This window comes from Carassius gibelio, chromosome A23 (genome assembly GCF_023724105.1).
Source record: "Carassius gibelio isolate Cgi1373 ecotype wild population from Czech Republic chromosome A23, carGib1.2-hapl.c, whole genome shotgun sequence".
NCBI classification, from domain to species: Eukaryota; Metazoa; Chordata; class Actinopteri; order Cypriniformes; family Cyprinidae; genus Carassius; species Carassius gibelio.
Window position 1 is genome coordinate 24169166 of NC_068393.1, and position 20116 is coordinate 24189281.

General features: G+C 38.0%; 1 protein-coding gene across 1 annotated transcript in view; it reads left to right on the top strand.

The window, feature by feature from the left end:
• Positions 1 to 18657, top strand: part of LOC127945120 (plexin-A2-like) — a 174777-nt gene extending 156120 nt beyond the window's left edge. Inside the window, exons 27-32 of the mRNA XM_052541699.1 lie at positions 6685 to 6784; positions 9657 to 9847; positions 9986 to 10155; positions 10284 to 10496; positions 10686 to 10836; positions 15070 to 18657. Coding sequence (XP_052397659.1) covers positions 6685 to 6784; positions 9657 to 9847; positions 9986 to 10155; positions 10284 to 10496; positions 10686 to 10836; positions 15070 to 15165 — 921 coding nt within the window. The 3' untranslated portion in view covers positions 15166 to 18657. The remainder of the gene's footprint in view (positions 1 to 6684; positions 6785 to 9656; positions 9848 to 9985; positions 10156 to 10283; positions 10497 to 10685; positions 10837 to 15069) is intronic.
• Positions 18658 to 20116: the final 1459 nt, after the last annotated feature.

A 20116-nucleotide genomic window follows, 5' to 3' on the forward strand; every position in this document is an offset into this window, starting at 1 on the left:
ACATTTCCTTTATCTCACAGTGCTCCAGAATGTCTCGCTGTGGTGTGCGAGTGACAGCTGATCTCTCTCTGAATCACACTACACAGGACAGTGTAATAGAGGACAAACACACTGAAAATTCTGTAGTGTGTAGCTGGAAAAGTGTTCGTGTGTGTCTGTGTGTGAGAGAGAGATTTTGTCCTTTAACTTTAGTGGATTAATTACAGCCTTTACCTTGTCTTTACTTCAGACACCACACAGAGACAGCACACGTCAGAGCAGTTACCTGATAACACAGTAATAGCACTTATTGAGAGAGAGAGAGAGAGAGAGAGAGAGAGAGAGCGAGAGAGAATATGTCCACTGCAGATTTAGCCTCTTTTTAAGTCCAGAGGAGATGCCAAAGGACATCCTCACAGATATTTTTATATTTACTACTGAAAGAGCTCATATGTGCTGTCATAATGATCCGAGGAGGAGATAGACGTGAAGAGAGAAAACAGAAACTAAAGGAAATGTCATTTCTAGAGTGTTGAGCACTACCTTTACCTATATATATTGGTATGGTTTTACAATGTTTTAAATATATATATATATATATATATATATATATATATATATATATATATATATATATATTATATGTCCCATTGCTTGAAAACTATGAAGGTGACTTTTGTATTCATGAAACCCTACATACATAAATATAATTTGTTTCTCTGAGACAGTAATGAGATGGATACCAAATGGCGACTTTTAAAGTCTCTATGAAAGAGCAACATCTAAGAGATGAGATATTCATATTCATATTTAAAGATTCAAAGTAAATCACAAGGTATCTTGCTTGGGGAGCTGTAAGCTCACTATTTGCTATATAAACGCTTGCTGTTTCCACCGAGACTGCTGAAATCGAGTTTAGAGAAAGGACAGAGAAAACTGAAGGCAGGGAGCTGTAGAGAACACTGCATTAAAATACATGACTCCTGAGCCCTCCACACAAGCACCCTCACCTCTCCTGAAATGCTAGTCTCAGCCATTCGCAGAGTTCTTCAATAGAGTAAGGGCATATTTTAAGAGAGCAGACAGTATAATCAGCAGCTGCGTCTCGCTGACGTTTCATGCTGTGGCTTCATAAACCTGTGGTCACCGTGTTCTTCGCTGATTGCTCATTTGATTGCACAGCGCTGATTAGAGCACTAGTCTAAAAAGAGTTTTCATTAGTCTGAACGCTAGCGTGGTCGTTTTTCTCTAGGCTCTGCTGCTTCTCCCACTTGCTCGCTCTCTTTCTTCTTTCACGCTCATCCACTCGTACTTGAAATCAGTAAGTCTCTTGACCTTGCGTAGGCTGAATGACATTACAGAGGACTGGCAGCCTGTCCCTTAGGGGCCACCGTACTCCTCAAATTTCCAATTTAAATAGTGGGAGCAGCATGAAAGATACTGGCATTAACAAATTAAACAAACAGCTCTCTGTTAATGTGTGTAATTATTATCCCTCACAGGGAATGTAACTGCAATATTTATATAGCACAGTCCATTCAATAAGGCACTTTGACTAGTAGTCTGCAAAACTATGTAAACTCCACTAGTTACCTAAACCTAAACTAGATTTGGAGACTTAACTTGTTTAAGGTGGAGTTAAGCTGGTCTACCTGAACCTGACTATCTGACAAGTGCTCAAAACCTTTCTAAAAACAGACAAGGTTGGATTCACCAGCAGTCCTGTTTAACTGTGCGTTCACACCGCCACCATCGAGAGCGTCAAAATGGCCGGAAGTCATTCATTTTTAATGTGAGCCGGTGTGGCGCCGTGCAACTTGGATGTTGAGAGTGTCGAGGGGAGTTGAAATCAGGTTAACTTTATGGTAATGAGCTATGACGCGGTTCGTTGGGAACGAATCGGAACGTAGAAGTCCACCGCTTGAGAGAATTCCAGTGAACGCAGCCCTGTAAACTTTGGTTCCGACCACATTAGTTCCCAAGCAAAGTGGAGGATTATTGCTGTGAATGGTTTCCCAATAATCTATGACGTTTTTTATAAAAAAAAAAAAAAAAATGTTGCGTGGACCAAGGTGTCTGAGATTGTTGGTGTTCCTGGTGAGCTGCTGATGTGCATTGGCGTTATAGGAATAATAATCTAATGATGTAATAAATAATAGTATAATAGTCCCAGTTCACTTTTAAATATTTAAATCAATTTTCCTGATTATAGTATCATATATATACATTGAGTAATGTTCATACTTATATTATATTATTATATATTTTATAATGTTTATATTATAGTTACTTAGTAAGATCAACAAGCTTGTTTGCTTTGCAAGCATTTTAAATACAAGATAAGCATTTGATGTACATCAGAGTGTCCACAAATGTTTCTACAGCATTGTTGTAAGCACAGCCAGAGCGATTTTTGACACTCACAGTAATCCCAAAGTACTGGATCCTGTATCCTATGTCCTGACTGCCATGGGTTAAAGGGGGGGTGAAATGCTCGTTTTCACTCAATATCCTGTTAATCTTGAGTACCTATAGAGTAGTACTGCATCCTTCATAACTCCAAAAAGTCTTTATTTTTATTATATTTCTAAGAGAAAGATAGTCTGTACCGATTTTTCCCGGAAAAACACGAGCGCCTAGAGGCGTGACGTGTGGGCGGAGCTAAAGAATCACGAGCGCCAGTAGGCTTTTGAGTTGAGAGCATGTGGAAGCTGTGACACAGATCCAGAGGCTGAAATTTAACAAGAGCAGCATCAGCAAAGGCGTCTGGAAAATGACTAAGTTCCACTTTATGGCGTTTTTTTTTTTTTTTTTTTTAAGCTGTACATGTGGAAAGTGCAGTTTTGATGACAACATCGCATGTTGTTTAACTTGATGTGCTTACGCGCTGATCTAACAACACTGAGATATTTGAAGCAGTTTTACTCACCGCCTGCGGTTCCAACACACGATCGTGACCCTTTTTCGTTGGGACTGCATTATCCTTAAGAAATAAACGATGTGCAATCCGAAATGCAGGGAACAAACAAAAACACTTGCACAACTCCGTTGATGCTCTGCAAAAATAAACTCCATCCACTGGTCCCTTAATGCTGTTTCTCTTTTGGTAATCTGTGCAGGGTTGTCTTGCCCTGGCAACCAAAAACACACTCCTTTTGTGACTTTTCGCGATGCTCTCGCTCTGATCAGGCTGTGCTCAGCCTCTCTCTCCTCTGCTATACGGGAGCGCGCGCTCTTCCGGCAGAAGTTCCTTAGGACCCATATAAGGAATTCCGCTCCATCTAACTTCACACAGAGCCATACTCGAAAAAAACTTTCCGAAACTTGTGAAAAACCGGAAGAGGTTTTTTTGGAACAAAAATACTCCTTCAAAACTAAAACTTAATTTTTGAAACTTTGTCCATGTTTAGCATGGGAATCCAACTCTTTAACAGTGTAAAAAACTCAGTATGCATGAAATAGCATTTCACCCCCCCTTTAAGCTGTCTTTTCAAGTGCTGACAAAGCTCAAGGACTTATAGTCTGACATACAAGTCTGTCTGTTAACTGTCTTTCATCACTTATACTAGACATGCAATGTAGATGTACATTATAGTGTATATTTGACCAGTTATAGAGTTGAATTCCCTTGGATTTCAGGCATCTTATTTTACATCTAAATGAATTTGACATCTGTATTATGATGCTTTCATCCGTTTATGCTATTAAATGCTCATCATTCTGCTGTGTTTATCATGTGGCAAAGGCGTTTCATGCTTTTTATGCTAGCGTGACCAAGCCTGCCGTATTTCAAAGAGGAGACAGAATGGTGGACACATCACCTCATCCTTCCCCACTGAGTTAAAGGCATGTTAGCTTGCGGATCACCATAAGATGAAGACAGGGGGATCAGAGATACATGGTGAAAAGGGGTCAGTTGTCTGCATGATGCAAACGTTACCATGAGGAAAGCCTAACCCTTTATCACTTTCACACCCACTGGCGGACCGCCTGCTTGCCTGCTGAGGACTAACCCTCAAGGGCGAATGTATCTCCCCTCCATCATTTAGGCTCCATACGGCTGCCTCCTCAACCGTAGAGACCTACTGTGAGAGAAGAACAGTAGATTGTACAGTACATTGAGCGGGAGGCTACTGTAGGTGCCAAAAATAAGTTACAAACCCATTTACCCCAAATAATGTTCTGTTTTTTCTCCAATGACTAATGTTTAATGCTTACCAGTTCTACAACCCATGGAGGTAGAAAGTGAGCTATAAAAAAAGATGTTTGAGAGTGTCATCCCACTTGGCCACCTCTCTGAGGTGATTCGTCCACAGTCCTGGACTCTTTCAAGTGTCTCTCCAGTCACTAGGTCTACTAGGGTCAGCTGAGGAGAAACCTACACTAATAGGGCTGGTGCTTGTGGGGGCGTACAGGGGCTAAAGTAACACCATCATCGGCCGCGAGAGTATAGGGAGGTGAGTGAAGACTCCTAACTACCCTCAGCCTTCACAGGAGCTCAGAAGGTGCTTATTGTCTCCATTATGTTGGACAGAGAGGTTTTCTGAAATGAAATGGACTCAAAATGTGATGTTTTATGTTGACAGGAGATTTTAAGGCTCAGGCACTTGATCTAGTTCACTAGTATCTGAGAGACATTTGGATTATAGATGAGGTTTTTGATCTATTTTCAGTAGAAAATGAATAAAATCATTATCATAATCATATATGACTAGTAGGTGGTGTATGGAAATGTATTGATAGATGAAGGGTGTGGGGGGGTGGATGGATGGATGGATTTTTTTATTTATTTAAAAAATGCTGTTCTTTTGAACATAATTTTCATCAAAGAAACCTGAATAATGTATCACGGTTTAAACAAAAAAGCAGCACACCTGTTTTCAACATTAAATCAGCATATTTTCAACATTAACGGGGTCATATGATGCGATTTTAAGTTTTTTCCTTTCTCTTTGGAGTGTTACAAGCACTTGGTGCATAAAGAACATCTGTAAAGTTGCAAAGATTAAAGTCTCAAATCCAAAGAGATATTCTTTATAAAAGTTAAGAGTCAACCACGCTCTCCTAAAACGGCTCGTTCTGACACGCCCCAGATGTCTACGTCACAATGTGGGAAGATTTGCATAATATCGCCCAAATAAAGAAGGCATAACTTTTATTCTCACTGTTGCCTCCGCCATGTTGTGGAGTCGCTGTGTGTTTAGCGGCTATGCCGTACTACACATAGTTTGACACAGAAGTATAAATTGGGCTTAACAGTACATTGACTGAACTGCCAAAGAGAACCGATGATTGGATGTGCACGAGAAGAGCAGCTGGACTGAGGCATTAGGCTAATCACAAAACACTGGATAGCTGGCCAATCAGAGCACACCTTGCTTTTTTACAATGTGCTCTTAACATAGAGATCAAAATAAGCACCAGATATAGCATGAGAATCGGCCAGGATTTTGCCAGCTTGCTTTCAGGAAGTTGCTTTCTTGTGCTGAATCAGCACAAGAGTAGAACTAATTTCCTCTGCAGCCCTTGACAGTTCAGATGTATTCAGATGATCAGACGGAGCGTGAGCACTCCAGAGCAGACAGAGAAAAATGGAGAGTCCTGGACTACATAACCTCATCTTTTCTTTTCTACTTTCTCATCCTCTAAATGACTAAAACATTACATTCCCTCATCTGCCAAACTCTTCCTATTGGCCTGCCTTTGTGTTTGTATTTTTACATTACCCTCCATTCTAAATCTTAGCTAATCTCTAATCTTTGTCCACGAATACAGCTGAAGCCATGTTGATTACGGTGTTGATTATTTATTGATATTGTTATCGATTATTAAAAGCTTATAGTACAGGTTATTTTTATATGACTGATTATTTTTAAATAAGATTTAAAAAATTAAGTAAGATTTTTATTATTGTTTTTATATTTACTTTTATTTTTATTATAAAAAAAATATTTGTTTAATTTATAGTTATTATTATTTTTAACATATCAGTTCAGTTTAAGTTACCTCAACCTTGCATTCATGATGTCCAAACCTTGGTGATACATGTGCATTTAATATCCTTTTTCCTTTCTCTTATTCTTGGACCGCTCATATTGCAGCTTACAGCTATATTTTGTACTCATTCAGCTCTGTACCTATCTTTCTGGAGTGTACAAGGCACAACAGGCAGAACGATGCCATTACTTTTCAATGAGGCTCCCCCTCTCTCTCTTTGACTCCTTCCAACATCTATGGGTGCTGTAGAGTGATGAGCGTCCCAGTGAAGGAGATCTCATATACTGTCATATGTAAATATGGGTTTCTTTTCTGATCACAATCCTTTTTCTGTGAGAAACAGGAGAAGCGAAACTCTCGCTTTTACCCGAGAAAAGGAACACATGCAGCGTGAACACCCCTTATACATTTATAACTAGAACAGATCTTTTTGAAGCACTTTAATGTCGCTTTATTTCAGGACTGTGGAGAAACGTAACAATTTCACACCGTTTTTGTAAAGCAATAGATACTGAGAATCTGTTCAGTAAAAATATATTTAATTCTGAAGCAACATAAACTCCTCAAAAGCAGAATAAACCAACATTAGTTTTGCTTCACTATCTTGAACGTTTCTTGATAATAAGAGGTCTTGAAACCAAAAACTGTGAAATAAGGATTACAGGCAAAGGAAAGAAGCTTTACTTTAGCACTGTATTTCTTGTACAGGTATCAGACCGCTGTGTGGTTGCTTTGGTGCCCAAGCAGACGTCCTCCTACAACATTCCACCCACAACTAGCATCTCTCGGACTTCTATCAGTAGATATGGTGAGTATATTTGTCAGATGATAATGATGGTGGCTGTTTAGCTAATTAGAAGTTTGAAGTTTGTTCATTGTTTCACAATACAAAGGTCTTTGAGGTAAAACTCAGGTAAACTTTGAGGTAAAGCTGAAGATTTGCTTTTAATTACGATTGTGAGCACAAGCCACGGATGCAGTTTTGCTTTGCAGTCCATAGGATGCCCAAGGGAGCCTTCTGGGCACCAGAGAATGAGAGCGAGAGACCATGTCACGAAGGGTAAGAGGAAGAGAGAGCGGTGTTAGCAGTTATTGTGTGAAGTACAGTAATGCTGATTACTCAGCTGAGTTTGGATACCTCCCGTAATGGACACATTAGCTGCTTCCCCATAGCGTTGCTATAAGGGAGTGCCACAGGGCTCCCCATCTGACCCGTTCTCATTTACCATCACACTGAGCTGCATGCCACTCTCTGATTGTTAATTAATTAAATAGTTCACATGGGCAAAAAACTTGAATGACACGCAGCCAAAAACCAGGGCGAGTGATGAAATGGAGCCCCTTGTGCGTTGTCACCTAGCAACCCTGCCAAACTATGCACACACACATCTCACCTGGTCTCAATTCACTAGATCCACATGAAATTAAGCCTGCATCGGCGTATTACATGATTCTGTTAATCAAAGCTTGAGTATGTGTCTCACGTATATGCGGTATAATGAAAGAGTTTAATTATTGTCTCTTATCATCTGTAAATATAATGACATTTAAAGTTCAGGGAGCACTCCAAATATCCAAAGACGCAACAAGCAACCTGAGAAATACTCTATAAAGCTATCTTTATTTCTCAGCCATGCTCTCGTTAACCAACAGACCTCAGTCTTTTTGTGTCCTCCCCCTGAATTTGGTAGTTAAGAGTTTTTAGGGTCACATTTGACACTTTGATCTATTTTATTGCAAAAGGCTTGTTGTATATTTTAGGGAACTCATCAAATAGGAATGAGGTAGCACAACACTGTTTTTGCCTGTTTTTACAACCTGCTCTTGTGTGTACTGCATAAAAAGCAGCTATCTCATCTGGCAGAGCCTCGGTGCCCATCAATCATGCCATGGCACAGCGGGCACAGCTGTGCACAGGCACCCGCTGATTGATTCATGTCAATTTAATGCTCAACACTTAGCAGCTTGGCTCAATTTAGCATGCCAGCACCCCCTGGCCCAAAATAACACACTGCTCACACACCTCTGACTGGATGAGTAGGGCAACATACACATTGAAAAGGCAACCCTATTACAACCCTAACACTATTAATTAAAATACCCTATTTTATTTTATTTTATTTACTTTTTATCTTATAATTAGTACTATATTTTTGACATATAAGTATGACTTGGTATGACTCTCTTAATTTCAACGTTTAATGATTTAATTATGACTTATTTGTCAAAATTAATACTTACCAAAGCATTATTTTCTTATGTGCTGGAATAGTTTACTGTATTGGAACACAATATTTTTTGACTAAAGAGCCAAATCACAGGAATCATTTGTTTGTGAATTAGACTTCACTGGATGTGCTGGATGATTTTTGCATGCGGCCAGCAAAGAAAACGCAACAGAAAAACTATCTTTTAGCATCATCCTCTATCTCATCATCATATTCAATTCGGACTGCACATTTGCAAAACATATTTTCGCCGTGACTTTTGTAAATTCAACAAAAGTGGTGTCTAGGGCTAGTTAGTTCTGTCTTGGCCGCGGAAGCATGGTATCGGGCCTTGTCCTGAAAGCACTTGATTTCATGAAACGTTTGCTCATTCTTCCCATTTATTTAGACAAGTAACAGACCAACAAAAAATGTATTTAAATTAAGATACAAATATACCAAACGAAATTCGTTCCAAAGAAAATAATTCTACAATTCTATTCTTCTTCCGGCGTACTGTGATTCGATTTATCACCCCTTATGACGGGTACAATTTTCTTAATTAGCTAATTTAACTAAACAAAACACAAACCAATAATATTTAAACATAAATAATATAAAAGAAAATACACTTTCTTAAATGGCTACAACAAGTCCAGTTTTCTGTAGAGTATACAGACACATATACACTCTAGCAGTAATCCCTCAATGCCAATATTGTGGCAACGGCCAAAAGGGCTGTAAATTGGCAGTAGCTTAAGGTGGATTGAAACTACAATCCACTTCTTCCTGTACCCCCTTCTGCTAACACTACCAGTTCTCTTGGCCATCTCCCTTGTGATGCTGATCTGCTCAAAATTCCACTTCTGTCTCCAAATAGCCAGGATTATTTGCCTTGCTTTGCTGTTTCACATTCCTTTTGAAGCCAGGTGATGAGGAAAGAAACTGAGAGAGAGACTCTGAAAGGACGTGAAAGAATATATTGCACCATTGTGAGAAGCCAGTCCAACCTCCCAAGAGAGCACTCAACCACTGCGGAAAAAAAAAGCCACACATCTAATTGGAAAAGTGAGCAAGAGACTGATTACTTAACACGCGAAGATGGAAGGGAAAAGGAGATAAGATGGATGAGCGGGGAGCTTAACTCATTAGAAATCTTTAGATGCATTGATTAGGTCCTTCGATGCAGACGTTTAAAGCATGTCTGCAGCACAATGAATCAGGACCAGCCAATTATGAAGCCTTTGAAGAAGAGGCCAGAGAGCGTCAACTCATCTCGCTCAGTTTCGAACAATACTCTCTCTACAGACAGAGAGAGAGAGAGAGAGAGAGGAGGAGAGTTAGACAGAGTAAATGAAATGTGAGAGGGCCATGCTCTTTCTGTTCATCCCAACGAATGACAACATGGAACAATGGAGATGTAGGAACTTCATAATCCTCTTTCTTTATCTCTCTCTCTCTCGGTTCCCACAGACTCGACATTCCGGTACACAGGCAGTCCAGACAGCCTGCGCTCCCGTGCTCCTATGATCACCCCGGACCTGGAGAGCGGAGTCAAAGTCTGGCACCTGGTGAAGAACCATGAGCACGGAGACCAAAAGGAGGGCGACCGCGGCAGCAAGATGGTGTCTGAGATCTACCTCACCCGCTTGCTAGCTACTAAGGTGCCACCTCTAGTTTTAGTGGTTAATTGTAAAAATAAAACATTTTATACACACACACACACACACTCACACACACACACACGACAACAGTCTGTCAACTGTCAACACACAACAGTCTGTCCTTCTTTTGTCAATTAGGGGACACTACAGAAATTTGTGGATGATCTGTTCGAGACTCTTTTCAGCACGGTGCACAGAGGCAGTGCGCTTCCTTTAGCTATTAAATACATGTTTGACTTCCTGGATGAACAAGCGGACAAGCACAGCATCCATGACACCGACGTCCGTCACACCTGGAAAAGCAACTGGTGAGACGACACATTCATACGCACTATCTAACCTCAGGAATGAAAATGATGTTTTTACCCGGTATCTGAAATACAAACCAATGCAACCATTCTTTTTCTGTGTGTGTGTGTCTATCAATCCCCCACAGCCTTCCTCTTCGCTTTTGGGTGAATGTGATCAAGAATCCCCAGTTTGTTTTTGACATCCACAAGAGCAGCATCACGGACGCGTGTTTGTCTGTGGTGGCTCAAACCTTCATGGACTCATGTTCCACATCTGAACACAGATTGGGCAAAGACTCGCCCTCTAATAAGCTGCTTTATGCTAAAGATATCCCCAACTACAAGAACTGGGTAGAAAGGTAAAAAATTTAATTGTATTAACAATGTTTTAATTTCTTATTTCTGTTTTTACTAGTATTTTGTAGTATTGTAACAAACTAAACCGCATAGTTCTCTCTTCCTTCATACAACGTTAATAATTGAGTAATGCAAACAAGCGCTCACACAAAGTTGATTTAGGGTATTGACTATCATGGCTGTCTCCACAGGTACTACGCTGACATCAGCAGGCTTCCAGCCATCTCTGATCAGGACATGAATGCGTATTTGGCAGAACAGGCACGACTGCACTCCAATGAGTTTAACATGCTCAGTGCCCTCAACGAGATTTACTCCTACATTAGCAAGTACAGCGAAGAGGTGAGCCGAAATTTCAAAACGAGCTGTCAACTCTCATTTTCAAAAAATCCTTATTGATTTTTAGCATTATATTAATGAAGACTGACTTCCTGACTCTTCCGGCTCCACTGCCTAAAATACCTGATAATAGCCACAAAAAGTAAATTATAAAAGATATATTTATATTTTGTGTTTCTAGGCTAAGGGGAAGTCGTGGCCTAATGGTTAGAGAGTCTGACTCCCAATTGAAAGGTTAAAATTAGGTAAAAATTGATAGCCTGAATGCACTGTAAGTCGCTTTGGATAAAATTTTGATTAAATTAAACTAAATGTAATTAATTTTTTTCATTTTAGTGTACTATATTGTAACTTTATTGTTTTACTGAAGTTTAGCTGACAGATGATGATTGGTTAATAAACCCTGATAGTAAACCACAAAAAAATAATCAGTTAATGTCTATACTTTTATATGTAAGTATTTATATATCCTCAATCATATACATTTTGTGCTAAAACAATACAACCATTCTTGTGGAATAACACTTTGAAACAAAATGTACTCATGAAATAGAGTTTCATAGAATGATGTCATCTTTCACCAGTCTCTAAAGCCAGCAGCTGCAAGCTACAGAGACACACACACACACACACACACACACTTATGCACAGTGTGGGTACAGACAGAGAGCGAGAATGAATGGGCTTGTGATGAGAAAGATTACACACAGCTAGATCACTGACAGCCACTCTGACACAAAGAGAGCTAGAGTAGGGCCCACGATGGAGATGTTCCGAGCGTAATGGCAGCTCCACTCAGGGGACCCATTAGTCTGACCTTTACTTTACACAGCATTTAGGGCAGCATGGAGAGCCTGTAGCCTCTCCTCTCGCTCTCATGTAAATATAGTTTCTTTGGTTGATAGTCTGTTTTCTCTTGTCCTCACATTCCCGCAAACTCTCAATCCCTCTTTTTTGTGTGTGTCCCATTCATTCTTTTTCACACAGGGTCTGTCTTTCTACAAATAGAGCAGTGATTACCAATGCAGGAGTATGTTTATACCAGGCATACTTCAGATTCCAGTGGGTACTTAGAAAGATTTCAAGTTTGATTTGTAGATTAAATCAGTCAATTTATATTTAAAAATTGTAACAAATTGTAGAGGTGTCACAATTGACGTTCTTTTTATTTATTTTATTTTTGACTGTTTTAAGGACAGAAAATAGAATGTGACTATAAATAGCAAATTATATGAATAAAAAATACACTAAGTACTAGAATATACACTAAAAACTATATAATAGTTCATCATATAAAATTATTATAATCTAAAATTAATATAACCTGGGGGGATGTCACAATAATGGTGTAAATATACAGCTACTTATATAAATCAATAAATAGTAAATATATATATAATGTAGTATATATAATACATGGACATAAAATGTTGATTTGAGTTCCAAATATTTTATCTTTCATGTAGATATTAATGTATGTATTATTATTAATCTGCAATTCAACTGTATAAATACATATATATATATATATATATATATATATATATATATATATATATATATATATATATATATATATATATGTATGTATGTATGTATGTATGTATGTATGTATGTATGTATGTATGTATGTATGTATGTGTGTGTGTATGTATGTATGTATGAGGGCATTAAAACAATAACCATTCAAGATGCAGATACTTTACTTTTCCAAATGTTTTAAGATAAAATCACTATATTCAATATCCAATATAGTATAGTTAAAATGAACTTTTTTTTGCTGTCAATAAATTGAGCCATGTGGGAGGAAACAATGTTTGGAAAGCACTAGTAAAGACCATCAAGCCACCTGCTTGTGTTTATTTTCCCTGCCAAACTCCAAAAAAGAAAATGCAAGCACAATGCTAAGAGGAGAACATTGTTTTGTTCACCCAGCCAAATGTGTGCGGCGGGACACTCCGTACCTGCATGCAGTAATTCAGATTCATTATACAATACGAATAGGACAACTGAAAATAATTACCTCTGTCAGTGCTCTGGAGCACTTAACCTGATGAGAGAGGGAGAGAGAGAGCGCTAGACAGAGAGAGAGAATATGCGCTCCTCTTAAAATGAAGGCGACTGAATCAGACACAATGATGTGAAGAGTGCTCCTGCAGCTGTGCTGAAATGCATGAAAAATTCAGTGCACGCGCTCCTCCTTGAATACATGCTCATGCTGTGAACCTCTAACGCAAGCTCGCAGCGACTGCTGGAGTGATGACCTGCCCCATAGCTACAGCCACAGGGGCGAAACGAGCAGGTGTGGGCCCAACTGGGCTCCAGTGGCAGGTGTACTGGGAATACAGGGATGCTGAGTGAAGATAAAACAGACATCTAGTGCTTCACGATCCAATTGATGGCTTCCAGATTTGTTATTTACATGTAAATGCTTCTGAGTTTAATGGTAAATTGACTAATGTAATTCCTTATTTTCAGAGAGATGAAACTTAAATCTGAGGTTGGTTTGGATGTATTGGGTGGTATTGCATATATTAAAGATCCTAAAGTTTATCAAAAAGGTTGCAGATTTCTTAGAGATTAAGATATTGTGCCTTTGAGCAAGGCATTTAAAGAGCCAGATCACATTTTATCACAGTTAAAAAAAAAAAAAAAAAGAATTAAAATAATCTCAAAGGCTAAAAATAAAAGCTTATTCAAAATAAAAAATTACAATAGTAAAGTATATAAATAATACTAAAATAAAACTGCTTGATAGTCACTGTACAGTCACTTTTTATGCTTTTGATGTATGTTTAAATAAGTGCAGAGTGAACATTCTACAAAATATTTCTGGAGAAGTGTGGATAATCAGAATTAGGTTTCACCATAGCAGTACTTGTATAGTTTGGATAAACATGTCAGTTGGAAGCAGTGGATCACTTTGAGTTTGTGATTAATGTACCACATACTCTTTGTTTACAATCAATCATTCTTTTGCAGTTGCAAGAGGAGATTTCTACATACATCCACCCTCCAGTGCTCTCACGTCCATCATTTTAAAAAAGCTATCATTAATGAAGCCCCATCTTGGCTTGCTAGATGTGCCTGTATCGATCTAGTTTCCCATTATTTTCACTGTTTGATGTGCAAATGAATGGCAGACAGAAGCCACGATGCCATTTCCTGCCGTGTTCCTCTGACACCGCAGTCAGAGATTATGTCATGGGCACAGAGAGGGGTCGATCCTGTCTGCCTGCCCTCTTTTAATGTGACTCGACATTTTTGACTGCTATGCTTAAAAAAAAAAAAGATGGAAATGAGGGATGGCACTCTGCGGTTTGGGTCAGACTCAAGTTATACTTTCCTTTTTAATGAAATATTCATGAAATTAAGTCTCTGGCAGTTTTTCTCTCAGATGCTGAAAATTAGTCCAAGTCTCCTATCACAGTGAGCAGTAACTGGTCGGTGATAATTAGATATAGAGTATGCCGTCTGGAGAACGTGTTTAATGGTTGTCTGAAACAGTTTCGTGTTTTAGTTGAAACATCTGCTTTGGTCATATTGAACCCAATTCTACTTTGTTGTTTCAAATCAGTTCTCGTCAGTTTGCAGGTGTTAATAGTCAGTCTGTATGTTTAGATAACATACTCAGTATCTGCCGAGAGACTTTCCTATTTCTACTTTTTTCAATACATTTCATTCTTATGTTCTAGAAAAAAAAATGTAACATCTTATTTTAAATTTAATTTATTTTATTTTAATGGACATCATATTGTATTATTATTTAAGCACCCTTAATGTACCTTTAAGTAATTAGTTTTTTTTTTTCACTCATGTTTTAAATTATATATTTTAATATATTATGTTTTTCATGTTTTTGTCATGTGGATCACATTAAATGCTTTATAGTTTTTAATTATAAAATTGATGATTTAACTTCAATCATTTTTATTTTATATATTTTTTTTTAAAATATATATATATATATATATATATATATATATATATATATATATATATATATATATATATATATATATATATATTTAGTTATTTATATATTTTTTCCCCTCTGCTATAGAGTCTTTCCATTTTTGTGACCATGTTCCCCTTCTGTCCTGGGATCACATCAAATGATATATAAATGTTTTGATTTTTTCACATATTCTTCAGAGTATACAAAATCTGCCCGCTCACCTGAGATCTGTCTTAACGCTATACAGTGATTAACAGCTTCCTGTGTTCTTTTCCTAGATCACTGCTGCACTGGAACAGGACGAGACGGCGAAGAAACAACGACTGGCCTACAAAGTGGAGCAGCTCATCGCTGCCATGTCACTGGAGAGCTGAGAGAGAGTTAAATCTGGAACGAAGGATGAAAGACCTTTAATCAGTCAAACCATCATCCAAAGCCTCTACACACAAAAGAGAGCAACACTGGCTAGAGACAATTTTTCTACAATTTTGTGAAGAGGTCACCTTTAAGACCAATGGACAACTTTTTGCAGGTCACAAGGCTTTTGTCTTGAGGATGGGATCAGGAGTGGAAACTATGGAGTTGTGTTTTTATTTTTTCCAAGGGAAAAAACATTGTGGGAGGAGCAGCTTCCTGGCACATTTTTTGTTTATCTGGTTGGTTGGCTTTCTTTTTTAGTTCATCTGGTTCAATGTGCCTAGCACTGATTAACATGATGGATGTAAGACACTAATACTTCCTCAAAAATGTGCTTGCTAAAACCTTTTCAGGAGGATTTGAAAGAAGGAAACGGACATCTACTGCCTCGCCATTACCGTCCAGTTGATGGCTTTTACTTCCAAATTTTATTTTTATACATGAGTGCTTTTTGAGTTTGTTTTGTTGAGTCGGCTATTGTAATTCCTCATCGTTGGTGTGGCGAAAGTTCAATTCTCTTTCTTTTCTTGGAAAGCAGTGGCTGCTACCAACACAGGCTAGTACAAACTTAGACTTTCGAGACCAAAAGGCATCAACATTGTCCGGGAGATAATGAAACTCCAACAAAAGTGGGCCAAAATTCAGCCAGCATGTACCTAGCTCTCTACAGTCGACCAGAAACCAGTGTCAAACTGGACGAAACCCACTTTATGGTCTCTCTATGTGCATACGTCCTGGTTTCTACATGTAAGCATATGTGAATGTACAAACTTTACTCTATTTTGTCTTCGCGTTTTTGTTGCTTTTCTAAAATAGGAGTCAGTTGAGCTGATCTCCACGGCACGTCGTCCTAAAGAACTGAAAATCCCTCTCCATAATAGTGCTGCTGAGATTCAGATATGAAAGCGGCGACGAGTAGCACATTCAGCTCAAATCATGCATGGAGAAACCCCACCTTCCCTTTCAAACGAAAATGGACTCGCTTGACATCATCTTACCAGAGAGTATTAATTATTATGTATGGTCCAATGTGTGTGTAGTCTGCATGCATTATACAGTACCTCATATATAAAAAAAATAATAATAATGTCTCCTTTCCCATTTACGCCTATGTTCAAGTGCCAAGAGGTCAGGTGAGTTGTGGATGACTCGAAGGGACGCCGATGATGTAATATACCATGTCACTTCCTTTCTGTACACACCCGTCAGGATTAAGTGCCAAAAGATCACTTATTTACACACTTGTCGGTTGATGCTTTATTAAGGGAACGGACCCTGTATACTGTAAAAAACATCTGTTTTTTTTTTTAAGTTTCGTTCTTACCACTTGCAAATTCAGGTACGAAAACTTTGGAACGGTATCTGTAAATATAAAGTATTTGTAAAATACTTTATGTGTCTGGGATCTTAATAGCTTGAGTGAGTTTTTTCCGATCTCTTTTTTTTCCCCCTTTCTTTTATTCCCCTGCCTGACATGAAGTATGTCAACAGAACGCATGAACAAAAGACGACATAGCTTTCATTTATAATGCATGATGGCAGGTAGAGCTGTTTTTGATGATCATCCGAACCAAAATAGACAAGGTCGTTCAGGTCAGAGTCATCTTAGGTTCATAGAGGTATCAGGGAGAGACTCCTCAGCTCAGTTTATACGGTAAAATGCAGTATCGGATGTGAAGACATAGACTGACACGGCTCAAATGGCGCTTGTTTTCTTTTCCCCCTGTGGCCTTAGAACATTGAATCTGTTATTTCTAGTTAATTTAATCAGCGATGTGTCATTTTTCTCTGTCTTTGTTAGCTGTGTTTGTGACTAATCAGATAAAGAGAGCTAGCGTGACGATAAAGAAGGGTGGAAGAAGCATGCCCTCGCTCAGACGGGTGCTGGGTGGTGTCTGCTGGAGTATTCGAGAAGCATAGGAATGAGATTGAGAGAGAGAGAGAGACAGACCCCTTTAGCTTCAGATTCCTTCTGCTGCTTTGAAGCTCGCCTTTGATCTCAACTAGTCGTGTGCACAGTGTGATCAGGAGATAAAAAAATACACATCAAAAATAGGATCCAGTGCAGGAGATTACAAAAGAAGAGCCGCATGAAAGATAATGAATGAATGAATCTGTTAAAGGAATAGTTCACCCAGAAGATTCTATCAGCGTTTACTCGTCCTCATCCAAAACATGTTCGACTTAGTTTCTTCCATGAAACACAAAAGGAGAAATTTTGAAAGGTTTGAATTATTTTGGTCGATCTTTGACATACAGTTGCAATGAATGGTGAATGGCAGTTTTATGTTTCACAAAGGACGGAAAACAGCATCATAAAAGTGCAAAAAAGTAAAAAATTAAAAAAATTTTTATATATATGTGACCCTGGACCACAAAAGTTGGGGTATATTTTAAGCAATAGCAAAAAAAAAAAAAACATTGTATTGGTCAAAATTATAGATTTTTCTTTTATGGCCAAAATCATTAGGATATTAAGTAAAGATTGTGTTCCATGAATATATTTTGTAAATTTCCTACCAAAAATATATCAAAACCTAATTATAAATTGCTGAGAACGTCATTTAGACAACTCCGTCTCAGTATTTAGATTTTTTTGCACCCTCAGATTCCAGATTTTCAAATAGTTGTATCTCAGACAAAAAATATAGTCATATCGTAACAAACCATACATCAAAGGAAAGCTTATTTATGATTTGATGTGGGAAAGTAATAAACTAAAATAAAGTCTTAAAAGAGACATTTTTGAATGAATCGTTTAGTCTGGTTTTGGAAATTGAATCACATTCATTGAAAATATTTAAATAAAAAGAATAATTCAGAGCTATTACATGAAAAAAAAACTAGGAGAGGTAACGAAGTTTAAAGTAAATAGCGTCAGTGTCAAAATTATCGCTAATATTTTTTATTTCAAGCAAAAACTCGATTTTAAAAACATTTCTAAAAACTTCTTATCTTACATAATTTTACTTGTCAAGTAAATGTATATTGATTTGAGAATGTTTGGATGTTCTCCTCTTGTGTTCACTGGAAGAAAGTAAGAAATTTTCTATTTTGTGATGAACTATTACTTGAAGTTAGGGACGAACTATAGTAATTCCACTATTTCTGAACAAACGCACATTTCTCTAACTAACACACACTGTATATTCATAGCATATATGAATTTCCATGACATGTCGCATGTTAGTGACATTAGGGTACATGACAAAGCTTCCTACTTTTGGTTATCCATAGTCTTCCCTGTTTTCCGTTTATCAGAGCTCATCCCAGCTCAATAAGGGCAAGAGACCTTCCGCAGCACCTGAGGTTTTCCCAGGATGCAATTCAGTTTTAATGTGAACCTTGTTTGCTGCCACATTAGTCGAGGAGGGACGTCTCTCCTGCATAAAAAAAAAAAAATTAATCTAAGAACAAAATATATTCTGGTCCTAACGTTTTGTTCGAAATGATGTGGCACAGGAAATTGCACTTTGTTGAGAGAGATTTCAGTAGCTCAATACTTATTAATGTCTATTTGAAGATATTTGATCCCTAAAAAAAGACAAAAAAGTTAATTATAATTTTTATTGCGCTATTCTGCAGAGCAGAGTAAAATTTGACAGTGCTAGGCAGCTTTCTGAAATATCAGCAGTCATCTGTGGCGGTCACAACTGCTGCTAATCTTATATATTTGGCACAAATCTACAGTCTTGGAATCAATTTAGTGCACTTTTATTGTTTTTAGCTCATGTTTTGCTCTGTGATGGAATAGCATGCTACGAACAAGTGAAATGTTCATATTCTCTTCATATTACTAATCGTAGGAAACAAAAGCGAGAGCGAGAAAGGCTTTTGTAGTCAGTTTGAGGTGAATATCCTTCCATTTTTAATCACGCAAAGCTATAAATGAATCTCTCTTTGTAGACACTGGACTTCTGTAACATAGTACATAGAAATAATAATGACCTCGATGATGACGATGATAATAATAACACTTATGGTTGTCTGTTCTTCTTGTTTTTTAAGTGTTGTGAAAATTGTAAGAGAGTTAAAGTATTTAAAAAGAAAAAAAGTCGGTCTTGTTTTTTTAATTGCTTTTGTTTCGTTTGGTTTTATTATATTACTGTGTACCTATTGTAAATATGAAGCACACCTATTTTGCAAGCCAAGGATTCACTTTGTACTGTTGTTATATATAAATAAAATTTACTGGTTAAAAATGGTGGTTCTACTCGAGTCGCTTTTGTCAGCCCGAGGTGAAAAATGGCCACACATTCATCCCACTTATTTGGGGTTAATCTAGGGATGCAATTTAAACCCTGCCATCAATGAGCACTCACATTCAGACTCGCTGCATAACAAGGAAACCAATGGAGCTTAAACAGCCCAGCGCTGCAGTTTGTCTTCTCACGTGCCCATTATCCCTCGCTGGACATTTCTCTCACGCCACACTCAGACAAATTACATTACAATGGTAATGGCCCAATGGTTTCTGATTGGATGGCCATGTAAAATGCCCCCAGAGGAGGCTGAGGTGGATGTGCCCGTTTTTAATCAATACAGATGTCTGGTTCACGCAAGGAAACCAACAAATACAGCCTGAGGCAATGTGTTTTGTAACTTTATTCACTGCAACCTTGATTCACTGTTTTAAAACACAAAGTATGTTCGCTGTTGACCACTAAGGTGACCCTGCCCCATGAGACGTACATCATAAACAGCTGAATGTTGTCGTAACATCTGAAAGGTAGTGATTTAGTGGCATACTGTGGTTGAGTAAACATTCAAAATTCATTCAGATGAAAACATCAAATACATGTATAGGAAATGTATGTGTGATGGCAGGAAATGTCATGGTGGTTAGCAATCGTTTAGCTTTACTAGGATGTTCAAGCTCCAAAAATTAGAAAAAAACACGTGTGCAAC